The 12,819-nt window shown below is 35.1% G+C and overlaps 1 protein-coding gene across 5 annotated transcripts in view; it reads left to right on the top strand.

Annotated features, from left to right (window-relative positions):
• The window catches only part of LTN1 (listerin E3 ubiquitin protein ligase 1), a 75,138-nt gene that overhangs the window by 36,333 nt on the left and 25,986 nt on the right, over positions 1-12,819 (top strand). For 4 of the 5 annotated variants that reach the window (XR_012075990.1, XR_012075992.1, XR_012075993.1 and 1 more), the window contains exons 22-29: positions 612-825; positions 1,312-1,549; positions 1,888-1,962; positions 4,467-4,653; positions 8,191-8,362; positions 9,252-9,472; positions 11,099-11,293; positions 12,169-12,336. Coding sequence is in view for 2 of the 5 variants with exons in the window: in XM_006209811.4 (XP_006209873.3) it covers positions 612-825; positions 1,312-1,549; positions 1,888-1,962; positions 4,467-4,653; positions 8,191-8,362; positions 9,252-9,472; positions 11,099-11,293; positions 12,169-12,336 (1,470 nt within the window). In the remaining 3 variants the exon portion in view is untranslated. Of the gene's footprint in view, positions 1-611; positions 826-1,311; positions 1,550-1,887; positions 1,963-4,466; positions 4,654-8,190; positions 8,363-9,251; positions 9,473-11,098; positions 11,294-12,168; positions 12,337-12,819 lie in introns of those variants that run through there. The other variant, XM_072968161.1, reaches the window with a different exon arrangement.

Below are 12,819 nucleotides of genomic sequence, written 5' to 3'. Positions count from 1 at the left end.
GTTTTCATGACAAGTTTTTTTGGTCTTTTTGATTCTAATTAAGTTATTATTAAAAATGTACTATTTCAGTATTGCCAGAGTAATGCATTAAAAATTAGGCAGATTCAGGGGGAATTGATGTTCTTTTTATGACCCACAGCAACCAGGTGTGTAATACTTGTGGGCTCTAATGCAGCAAGTCAGTCAAGGTTGAATTAGTCTGAATCTCTGCTTTGCCTGCTGTTAGCTGTGTAGTATTAAACTTTACCTTGTCAAGCCTCAGTTTCCTTATTTTAAAGTAACTTAATAATACCCAATTAGTAGGGCTCCCAAGAAGATTATAAATGTGGTTTTTAATGTGTTTAACTTGGTAAGTGGTAACTGATATTATTTTCTTTTATGGTTGTAGAAATTTAAAAAAATTTCAAAATAAATGGATCAATTCTAATTCCTGATACTTAATTTGAAAAAAAGTTATTTTGATGTAAAATATATAAATGTCTCCTAAGACTATATATTTCAACTGCTTCTTATTTTTAAATGTAGAGAAATGAAAGCGACTTCTCTTTATTGCCTTGATTTGTAGTATGCTGGAAGAAGTCTGTTTACCCATTTACTTTTTGTTTTTTTAGACAACAAATGAGAATCAGGCATTGTATTCTGTTCCACTTGTACAACTGTTTGCCTGTGTCAGCTGTGATTTGGCCTGTGAACTCAGTGCTTTTTTTGATTCCACAACTCTGGATACCACTGGCAGCCTTCCTGTAAATCTAATCAGTGAATGGAAAGAATTTTTTTCCCAAGGGATCCACAGTTTGCTATTACCTCTTTTGGTGACTGTTACAGGCAAGTGAAAAAGGGAATCATAGTGAGATTCACTGAAAATGACTTGTTGGAAAAAAAAAAAAACTTCGGATATTTAAGTCACACAATATAAAATAGTGCAAGAGCCAGAGAGAAAGCTAGGCATCTCAGAAGTATCATATATGCTTCTGCTTTACAGACAAGAATTAAAAAATGGTACAATATCCAAAGGCCATTGAAAATTAAAGTAATTGTAATTCAGATAACCTGAATAGATTATTTTAACTCAAACCTCATTTATTTTTTAGAATGAGATCATTGAAGTTATTAAATAGTTGAGGTATCCAAACTATCTGAGTAGTTCAGAGAATATCTGAAATGTATATTCAGTTCATGTTCCTAGTTAGGAGTGCTTTAATGTCAAGTTTTTAATTTCATTTTCTTAAATAACATGTAGTTGTCTGTGAATCAGTCAAGCTGTATTACTCACTTTGGGGATGTGCATGTTCCTTTCCTTTTTGTCATCAGGAGAAAGCAAAGATACATCTGAAACATCCTTCCAGAATGCAATGCTGAAGCCCATGTGTGAAACACTAACATATATCCCAAAGGATCAACTGTTGAGTCAAAAACTCCCTCCAAGATTGGTTGCTGGCCAAAAAACAAACTTGCCAGAATATCTCCAGACTTTGTTAAATACTTTAGCCCCATTACTTCTTTACAGAGCTCGGCCTGTGCAAATTGCTGTTTATCATATGCTATACAAGTAAGAATTCTTTCAATTGAATCAATGTTGTGATGGTCTAAAAAAATAGAATATATATTTAGTTTTAATTCTTCGTCATTAAAAAGAGTCAAAGTAAAAACAACAACAAAGTAAACTTGATTGTATTTCAGTAACAAGGATGTCAAGTTTTTCATATTTAGGTCACTTTTCTCCACGCACAGTTTACATTTAGATAGCCCTGGCCATAGGTAGTTATTTCATAAAAAACTTAGTAAAAAATGTACTCGTAACAAAATAAGTATTGGTCTTTCTGCTTTTAAAGCATGATTTAACAATGAACAGTTTAATATAATTTAAAAGAATATTCTAACTTCCAGATTGATGCCTGAATTCCCACAATATGATCAGGATAATCTAAAGTCTTACGGAGATGAAGAAGAAGAACCAGCCTTGTAAGTTTTTTTTTAATACAAATTTTCCTCGACTTATGATAGGATTGCATCCCAATAAACCCATCGTTAAGTCAAAAATAGTGTTGAGTCAAAAATGCATTTGATACGCCTAATCTACCGAACATCAGCTTAGCCTAGCCTACTTAAACGTACTCTGACACTCACATTAGCCTACAGTTGGGCAAAATCATCTAACACAAAGCCAATTTTATGATAAAGTGTTGAGTATTTCATGGAATTTCTTGACACTGTATTGAAAGTGCAAAGCAGAATGGTTGTGAGTGTACCGGTTGTTTACCCTCTTGATCACGTGGCTGCTGGGGCTGCAGTTTGCCACTGCTGCCCAGCATCATGAGAGAGTATCAGACTACAAATTGCCAGCCTAGGAAAAGATCAAAATTCATAGTATGGTTTCTACTAAATGCTTATCACTTTTGCACTAGTGTGAAGTTGAAAAATTCTAAGTCAAACCGTCATAAGTGGGGACCATCTGTAGTTTATTTTATTAAATTCTTATAATCCATCTTCATGACTGTAGAAGACAGAAGCAGTACAAAAGCTCTAAATTGGAGTATATATTTGTTCAACAGATCTTGTAAATTTATTTGTAAGATATGAATGAAATTTAGAGCTCACCCAAAAAGACAGTTACTCTCTTCTTTTTTTAGTGGGGGAAAGATAATTAGGTTCATTTATTTATTATTATTTTTTGATGGAGATACTAAGGATTCAACCCAGGACCTCCTACATGCTAAGCATGAACTCTCCCACTGAATTATACCCTCCCCCTGCCCCAACTCTCTCTTCTTAATTGTTCCTAAATCATTTTCAGTTTGCCTCTGTTAGTGAAAACTTTCTTCAGCCACATGGCAGCTGTGGAAGGAATATATCAACTAAAAAATCTATTGAGTACCCCTTTGTGCAAAGTGTTAATTAAATGTTGAAGAGAGAATACGTTGTGAAGTAAATGTTCTATTTTGTAAAGAGCTTATAATCTAATTTAGATGATATTACCCTATAACAGAAGACAGTGATTGCCAAGTGCTAAGGAAAAGGTTAGGATGTTAGGAGGACACAACTGTTGTGCCCAGGAAGGGAAGACTTTCTCTTGAGGAAGAGGCATTTATGCTGCACCTTTCAGGTTAGATAGCATTTCAGCAGGGCAGGGGAAAGTTATGGGAACACCATGTACAAAGGCACTGAGGCATGAATGTTCAGGATGTGCTGGGGGAACACTGAGTAGTTGCTATTTAGCATTTTTTTAATTGTCTATATCTTCTTCCACTGGAATATAAGCTCTGTGAAGGAAGAAATGTTTGTCTCTTATTCCTGACTGTATTCACAGCATTCAGGTTCTTGGCCTAAAACAGAGTCAGGAATAGTGCTCATTTGTTGAATAAAAGAATAAATGAACGAGTATATGTGGAGTAGGCAGGAAGGGTATAGTGGCAGGTAAAGCTGAAAGGGTAATGAAGGGCCTTCAGAATGACATTTTCTAGGAATCGGGGCATTATTCGATAGAAGATGGGATACCACCAGCTGATTGTGGCAATAGTATAAAGCACAAACTGTACAAAGAAGCCAGCAGAGGTGGAGACCATTCTGGAAGTTACAGCAGTGCATGTAGGTCAGTGTGGAAAGTGGAGAGCTGTTCTTTGTAAAATCTAGTGACTGTTGGTATGGAATAGAGAAGGGGTGGTACGTGAGATGGTGGTGGTGAAGGTGAAAACTTAAAGGCAGAAGCTTGAAGAAGACTTATTTATGGACTGGTTGTGGGAAGCCACCAAGGAAGAAAGCTCACAGAGGTGGAAGGAGAGAACCGAGCTAGAATGTCATAGAGAAGAGACTCTGACAGGAGACACACACAAGTATTTCACTTTCTGAGAATCTTGTAAGCTCATCCAGGTGTTGATGAGTACAGTGCTCCAGTAAGGAGGAAAATTAACTCACATTGTCATGGATTCTTGTGAATGTTAAATCTGCTGAAAAGGCGTCCAGCCTTACGACCTTTTTACCCTTTATAGGATGATAAGTGACGTGGTAGGACTTGTTAGCCCTAATGGTTCCCCTGACTAACCGAGGGGCTTCAGACTAATCATTTAGCCCCTCTGGTTGTGTGATTTTTTTTTTCTGTCTGTAAAACAAAAGGCTGAAGTATATGTTTTCTAAAAGGGTCTTTTAAGTGCTAACCTCTAGAATCCATGTTTTACAGCATGTTTTATATATTTACAAATATAAAATTTTATATTTTATATTACATATTTATAGATTTATAAATAGGAAAATATGTATATATTTGTATAACATTTTATGTCTTTCAGATTCTATGATTGGCTTTATGTGAAATTATGAGTCAAAAATGAATCTATAAAGAGGGACTTTTAAAATGGTTTTTGGAAAACAGAGAAACATTTTCCTAAGATACTTGAAATTTATACATAATATCTGTTTGTTAAGGGATGAGTTAATGAAGAAAATTGTGGTGTTTAATCATTTGTTCTTAGGTCACCACCGGCAGCACTGATGTCTCTCCTTAGCACTCAAGAAGACTTACTAGAAAATGTTTTGGGGTGTATTCCTGTTGGACAGATAGTTACTATTAAGCCACTGAGTGAAGACTTCTGCTATGTTCTGGGATATCTCCTCACTTGGAAATTAATACTTACGTTCTTCAAAGCTGCTTCATCTCAGGTAAATAAGACAACTTTTGACAGTTCTGTCTTATATGTATTTCTCTGTTACTATCCTAAACCCCTCGCTTTCCCTTTTGGGAAAAAAAAGAGGAAATGCTTCACATTTTAATCTAATCTTATCTGGCTAATTTCAAACATTCTGCTAAATTTATTTCTGCTCTACTTCCTCACCCTCCCACAGTTTTACACACACACACACACACAGAGTTTGTAAAAGTAATTTCTGGAATGTGCTTACATCAACTGTTTGTCTAACTGGTTGTAAACACCAAGTCCTTTTATTGCAGGAAACCAGATTTCTATAATTTAATTTTGTGCAACCGTAGTAATAGTTTCAAAAGAATTGGATATTGCTATTTTTTTCCTTTGATCAACTTCTGACTCTTGTGGAGATGTCAGTTAATACATCATTGGAAATTTTTCTTATTTGAAAATTAGTGTTTAGAGAAAGATCTATGGAATATTACCATATGTAATTCAAACTTATCACTAAATGATGAAAATATCCTATATAATTATTTGGCTTTAATTATTTCAGTAGCCACTAGATGTCTCTGTTGTCTCATGTTTAAGAAAAAGAGGTCTTGTCCTGGAAGGAAGCTGGAAAAATCTACTCTCCCCCCACCCCCCATTCTTTCAGACAGATCCCCACCTTAAAAAGTTTCAAACACTGATTGAATCAGCTGAATAAAGCAGATGGCTTCTTTGACAGGTCACTACAAAAAGACAGTCACTTCATATTTAGAGTGACTAAATATGGCATTCATTTCCAATGTGATTTTTCAGAATTCTTAGTTGTAATTTATGTTGTTGCTACTAACCCATACCGTGGAATATGTAAATATAGCGGGTTTTTTTTTTTTGCATTTGTTTATCTAAGGGGAAAATCAAATTACAGAGGCAGCACTGATCTAGATGTGTCAGTTATTGTATTTCTTTTCAGGCCTCCCACTTATGTTTGTGATCTGAGCTGGTTTTAATTTGCTGATGATATATTTCAAGAGCTCCTTATTGGCCTTTTACATTCATTTCTTAGAATATTGTTGATCTCTAAAAAGTTGCAGCAATTGAAGTTTCTATGTATAAGAATTTTGTTCTTGTTATCTTATGTTTACAAATTAGGAATGGGGCCACACGTCATCTTTTCCATTAAGCCAGAGTTGGGGAGGGGGCACACAGAATTGCAGAGCAGCATTTATTGAGCCTGGAAATTGAACTGAGCTGTGAACAGATAAACCAGCATAACCCATTAAATAATGCTAATTAAAGGAATCCTAAAAAAAGCTGAGAATTTCTTTTTAAAACTTTGGTTCTTAATCTGGGCCATTTTTAACTTTCTTCTCAGAAAAACTAACGAATCAGATCAAATTGGAAACAAAGCTATGTGTGTTTAATTTTTTTGCTGAGATATATTTCACATATCATCAGATTTACTTATTTTAAGTAAACAGTTTGGTGTTTTTAATATTCACAGAATTGTGCTACTATCACCACTATCTAATTTTAGAACATTATCTACACCTTCGTCCCCCACCAAAAAACCCTTACCCATTTGCAGTCACTTCCCATTTCCTCTCAAAACCCCCAGCCATTGGTAAATACTAATCTATTTTCTGTCTCTATGGATTTGCCAATTGTGTACCTGACACATGTGGTCTTTTGTATCTGGCTTATTTCACATAGCGTAATGTTTTAAAGATTCATTCATATTACAGCATGTAATCAGTATAACACTCCTTTTTATGTCTAAATAATATTCCATTGTATGTATGACTCTACCACATCTTGTTTATCCAGTCATTCAGTGGGCATTTAGGTTGTTTCCACTTGGGGGCTATTTTGAATATAGCTGCTGTAAACCTTTTTGCATACATGTTTGGGTGGACATATGTTTTCATTTCTCTTGTGTTGTATACCTAAGAGTGGGATTTCTGGGTCATTGATACATATTAAAATATATATGTGATATACATGATTTTTTTTTTTAAAATTCTACTTTCCTTCCAACTTTTTATTTTGAAAAATATTCAGATTTACAGAGAAGGTGGGCAAATGATTTGACAAAAAGTCATAAACCTCTTTGTAGGGTCACACATTTTTAACATGTTGGTACATTTACACGTGCTTTCTCTCTGTTTACTTTTTTTATGCTTATCTCCTTCAAAGTAAGCTGCAGACTTACTTTGACATCGTAATACTTTACGAAAAGTATTTAAACGTGTATCTCCTAAGGACAAGGACGTATTTCGACATAAATGTAATGTAGTTATTACACTCAGATTTTATTTTGATGCAATAATATTATCTAACTTGTATTTAAATTTTCCTAGTTGTCCCAGTAATGTCCTTTATAGTTTTATTTCCTTATCTGTTGAGGATTCAGTCAAGGATCACATTTGCATTTGTCTGTCATATTTCTTTAACTTACAACTACTTTACTTTTCTTTCCTGTCATTCACCAGGTCAGTTATTTTGTAGACTATCTTATAGTTTGGATTTGTCTGATCATTTCCTCATGGTTAGATTCTGGTTCCTTTTCAGCAAGAGTGTTTAGGGCACAATGGTGGTGTGTTCTGAGTGTATCACCTCAGGAACACAGAATGTCATGTCTCCTTTTATTGGTGGTGTTAACTTTGGTTACTTGGTAAAGGTAGTGCCCTCCAGATTTCTCCATTATAAAGGTACTTTGATCAATATTTTAAGAATTAATTCCAAATCTATGGCTTGATCTTTGTATTTGAGTATTTACAGTGTTCAGAAAATGATTTCTTTATACTTTGAGGAAACATGTGGTATAGTGGAAGAAATAATTTAAAAACAGGTACAGATACCAAGAGCTGCAAAGTAAATGCAAACAACTGAAAACTATATTATTGAGGAATGAGTCTAAAGCATGTGTCTCACACAGATAACCTATAGTGCACCCAGTGGTGCTAGATTTTCCCATTTTTTAAAAAAGAAATCAGAAATCCATATTTTTATGGGAAATTTCCTGATTTATAAAACAACTGTGAGAAAACCCCAGGACGTTTTGGACCACTAATTTGTGCTGTCATAAAGGGATGCTGCAATGTTTGATATAGGGTGAGGTCAGCCATAAAAATGGGATTTGTCTTAAGGAGGATGTTGAAAGATTCGGGATTATGGTGTGCAAGGAATGTATGGAAGACTTAGGAAGAGAGTGAGTGGGTTATCTGTGGGGATGGCAAATAGGTTTTCCTTGCTCAGAGACTCCAAGTTGGGGAGAACTTACGGAGACAGTTTGAAAAAGATGTTAGAAGCAGATGTCTAAAAATGAGGAGAGAGCGACAACTCCTGCTAGTTTATGAGGAGGGTCACAGTGCCCTCAGATGACACATTTGGAAAGTTAGACTGTGCCATGTATTTTGTAGGACTCTTCCATTTAATTTGCAGTGTTCAGATGAATGCATTTTTGTATTGTATTCTGTACAATCTCCTATACTTTGATCTGTTCGTATCTACTGATTATCTTGGTTTAATTGGGTTTACTAACAAATTCTTTACTCTCCACCAGCTTCGAGCTCTATACTCAATGTACCTTCGAAAAACAAAAAGTTTGAATAAATTGCTCTATCACCTGTTCAGACTGATGCCAGAAAACCCAACCTTTTCAGAGACAGCTATTGAGCTCTCCAGTAAGGACCCTAAAACTTTCTTTACAGAAGAGCTCCAGCTGAGTATTAGAGGTCAGTATGATGTGTTTTTGTGTTCTTTCTTGGAGACGAGGTTCAGATTAGGTTATATTATGCCTTATCCTGAGGGTGTGGAGAGTAACCCCAAACGTGGGTCCTGGCTATGAAAATGTTGCAGTGAGAGATTTTCCATATTTTTCTAAATAGGACATAGAATTAGACTGAGTGGCTAAGATTGTTAAGAATTTAATTTTTGAAGCTTAGTTTGTTGAGACTTATCTTTTACTCTGTAAACAAATATTTGTTATATGATAATGTCTTATTGGCCTGTAAATGAATAGTCATCAGCTGGGGAAAAAAGGTAAGTAAAATTTATTGTTTTTACTTCGGGAGCCCACATTTTAGCTGAACGGATAGATAAACACACATCTAGCTGGACCACAATGTTCTAAGTGATCTAAGTGATTTCCTGAGAATAGGAATTTTTTAAATGCCTTGGAGATCTGAGGATGGAACTTCGTCTTGTTGAGTATTGAGGTGGGATTCTAGGACTTTTGCATAACACATCAGTGAGAGTAAAGGAGGCCAGCAAACTCTTTTTCATAATTTATAAGAAAAAGAATCTTTAATTTTTCCTCCTTTAAAAAGTATGTGTGTTTCATTGTATTTGTGATTTTTCATGTGAAACTTATAGAGTGCCATTTCTGGGCAGATTTTTCGGTGTCATTTGGGATCTTCATTCTTTTTGCCATTTTGGTTGTTCGTTTTGAATGTGTGAGACAGCTAATATTCGAGTTCTGGTTTCTTGGGTATGTTTGTTCTATGAGCTCTGGCACTAGTGTTAAGGAATTAAAAATGATCTTCTAAGGAAAATACTACGATTAGTCTGTTATTCCATGTAAGAAATACATCTTACTAACTAAGAATTTATTTTTTTCCTCAGATACCTCAACTCTTCCATACCACATTCCGCACTTGGCTTGTTCAGTCTATCACATGACATTAAAAGACTTGCCTGCCATGGTTAGGCTGTGGTGGAATAGTAGTGAGAAACGTGTTTTCAATATTGTAGATAGATTTACAAGCAAGTATGTTAGCAATGTTCTTTCTTTTCAAGAAATATCTTCTGTGCAAACAAGTACACAACTGTTTAATGGCATGACGGTTAGTATTGTCTTAAATTTTTTCTAGAAAAGTTGCTTGAATATTGGTTATGTCTGTCAGTTGTAGTGAGTATCATCACAGTTATAGCTCTTGGTTCAGAATTTATAGAAATTGTCTACTTTGTTTTCTGATTTTTGGGTATCAAATCTCAAATTAAATCAAAATAATGTTATAATTTCATTTACCCCCTTTTTTGTTTATTCGGTTTATTTGTTATTGAAGTATAGTTGATGTACAATGTTATATATGCTACAGGTGTACAATATAATGATTCACAATTTTAAAGGTTTTTGAGCATTCATTAGTTACTTTGAAATATATATTGGAATACCTACAGATGCGAGGCACTGTATGCCAGTCACCTGCAAAATGAACAGTTTAGAAAGGTCAGATACCTGTCCTGTAATAACATAATCTAATACAGGGAAAAGAGTGATACCAGTAATGTTTTTTGCATTGGAAACTAGGAAGTGGCACATTATGAGGGAGAGTATTCTGTGCTCACAGAGGGAAAGGTTCACCTGGCTGAGGGGTTCAGGTGAGACTTTATGGAGAAAGTTGAGGTAGGCAGGATTTTGTTATGGGAAAAATGAGGGGAAAGGCATTTAATTTACAGAACATAATATGGGAAAAGCAGAAAGCTTGGAGATGAGAATAAAGTTTCTGTGATTGCCTACAAAATGATGAATAGCCCAGTATTCATACAGGGTAGAACTCCTGAAGGTAAATAGAGAATAAAATGCTTCTATGATGAATTAGGACCATATTGGGAGAGGCCTCAAACAACAGTCTAAAATATTTGGTCCTATGTAGCCTCTGGAATTTTTCTTTTGAGGCAGTGACACTGTCAGAGTTCTAATCTATGAAACTGCTCTAACTGAATCTCTAACATGGTCTTTTGGCAGGGAGCTTGAGTTTCAGACGTCAACACCAGTTAGGGAGACTGTTAATGTGGGCATTATGAGGAGGGCCTGAGGGAGGCAGTATCAGTGGAAATGGTCCTTAAAAGTAGAGGGGTGTGAGGAATTTTGTGGTGCTTTATCCAAACTTGCAACTAGTTAATATCTGGGATTCAGTAGAAGGAGAAATTTAAGATGATGCTATGGTTTTTATAGCCTGGAAATAGGAATGCCAGAAGAATAAATTTGTAAAGGATGGTAATTTGTGTTTTATGTTGAATTTGCAATGCTAGTAAGAGAATCAAGGTCAGGTATAAATATTTTGGCAGTTGTTGATTGACTCTAAAGCTCAAGAGAATTCTCTGGTAGACAAAGACTTGGGAGACCTCTAAACAGAAGTGGTATTTGATCCTCTTGGTTTGGAAGAGAAGGAATAATAAATAATAACCCATTCTGTTATTGGTCTGTGCAAATACTATTTATGATATGACAAGCCTAATATAATAAAACATACTTTATGAGCAGTGCGTTTCTTTTGGAAATATCTTTGAGTGTCATAGCAACACTATAAAATACATCAGGTATTTGAGCCTCTTTATTAAATATCTCATGTCAGAAAACTGAACATGTTTATTCATACTTCAGTAGTCAGCCCACCAAGGTGTTTTCTGAATGAAAACAAAGAAAAGAAATTCGGCAAAAAAAATATTAACCTCTTGTGTTGCAGGTGAAAGCTCGGGCTACTACGCGAGAAGTAATGGCCACTTATACAATTGAGGACATAGTTATTGAACTTATAATACAGCTGCCTTCAAATTATCCACTGGGTTCAATAACAGTAGAAAGTGGGAAAAGAGTTGGAGTGGCTGTTCAGCAGTGGCGGAACTGGATGCTCCAGTTAAGCACATACCTCACCCATCAAGTAAGTTTCTGTGTCCAAACCAGAGGGATAGTGCTGATTTACTATCTGAGGGCAATAAAACTTTCAGTAGTCTCTTCTGCTTAAGTAGAAACGGACATCATAGTTTGTTGGATAACACAGATATCTGCCTAAATGATTTGAACCTGCCAAGCTGTTTTAGTTTTTAAGGCTCTACAACATTTTTGTCTGGTATTTGAGAAGAACTGACTTTACTTCACTGACATTGTAGATGACATAGAACAATACATGGTATTAACGGAATTGTTTGAGAGGGAATCTTTTTGCAAGATACAGGATGGATGAATGTCTTCTGAGCTACGTAGCAATTTAAGTCTCCTTTTGTGGTTAGAGTAATCCCAGTACCTGTGCCTTTTAAACAAAGTACAAGCGTTCTCTAGTTCTGTTTATACATTGTGATGTGTACCTCAGGCATTCTACAGTAAAGAAAAATTATTTTAAAACAAGTGTATTCACCAGTATTAGAGAGCTGGAACAGATTAGCATTTGAGAAGGTAAGAATTAATTTCATTATTTTTAGTTAAAACTCAGGAGAACTGATCTAAATGACTTAATTATTCAAAGAGTTTTACTGAACAACAAGCTCAGGCAATAAAACTGGAAAATTAGGATAGAGGCCTTTCTTTCAAGTCTGCCTTTAATGGAAAAAAATTATATCTGGTTCCTAAAACTTGGAAAGTCATTTTAAAAACCAGTATTCATAAAAGTTAGAATTATGAATGTAGCCAAGCAGATTTTCTTTTCTCCAAGTTATAATTCAACTTTAAAATTTGTGAAATTGAATAAAAGTAACATTGGTGATCTTCAGTATATATTGATTTATTAATTTATTAAATTTATTTTTTTCTTATTAACAGAATGGAAGTATTATGGAAGGCTTAGCGTTATGGAAGAATAATGTAGACAAACGTTTTGAGGGTGTTGAAGATTGCATGATCTGTTTCTCAGTCATTCACGGTTTCAACTACTCTCTTCCCAAAAAAGCCTGTAGAACATGCAAGAAAAAGTTCCATTCAGCTTGCTTGGTAAGTCTGGAGAGAAATTAACTTATTTATATCTAATGTATAATTATATATGTATGATATCTAACCTTGGATAACAGTGGCTATTAATCTCTTACTTGTAGTTAATGAGAGACATATTAAAAATGATTTTTCAAAAATATGTGAAAGATAATTAGTGATTTATTGAGAGAGGTGGCATCAAAGCATTTTAATAAGTGGTTGTTTCTAAAATTGCTCTCAGAACTCAAAAAATAGGTGGTCTCATAAGATCTACACCGTAAAGGAGACTGAAAAAGTTAGACCTCGGGGCCATCTGGCATCAGAGTTTTTTTGCTCTTTTTAAACATCGTATTGGGAAGAGAGTTGCCCTATGTTCAGTTGCTTCATGGGAGGTCTTCCCATGGAGGATCCCATGGATCTTCGTGGTTGTGTGCCTGAGTGGAGGTGGGAAGCAGTGCAGTGTGGCCTTTGGAAGGAGTATTGAGTCGTGTTGGTTTTAGAGAT

The sequence above is a fragment of the Vicugna pacos genome, chromosome 1, assembly GCF_048564905.1.
Source record: "Vicugna pacos chromosome 1, VicPac4, whole genome shotgun sequence".
NCBI lineage: Eukaryota > Metazoa > Chordata > Mammalia > Artiodactyla > Camelidae > Vicugna > Vicugna pacos.
The sequence above is the reverse complement of the archived record's forward strand: the minus strand, read 5'-3'. Positions and strand labels throughout refer to the sequence as shown.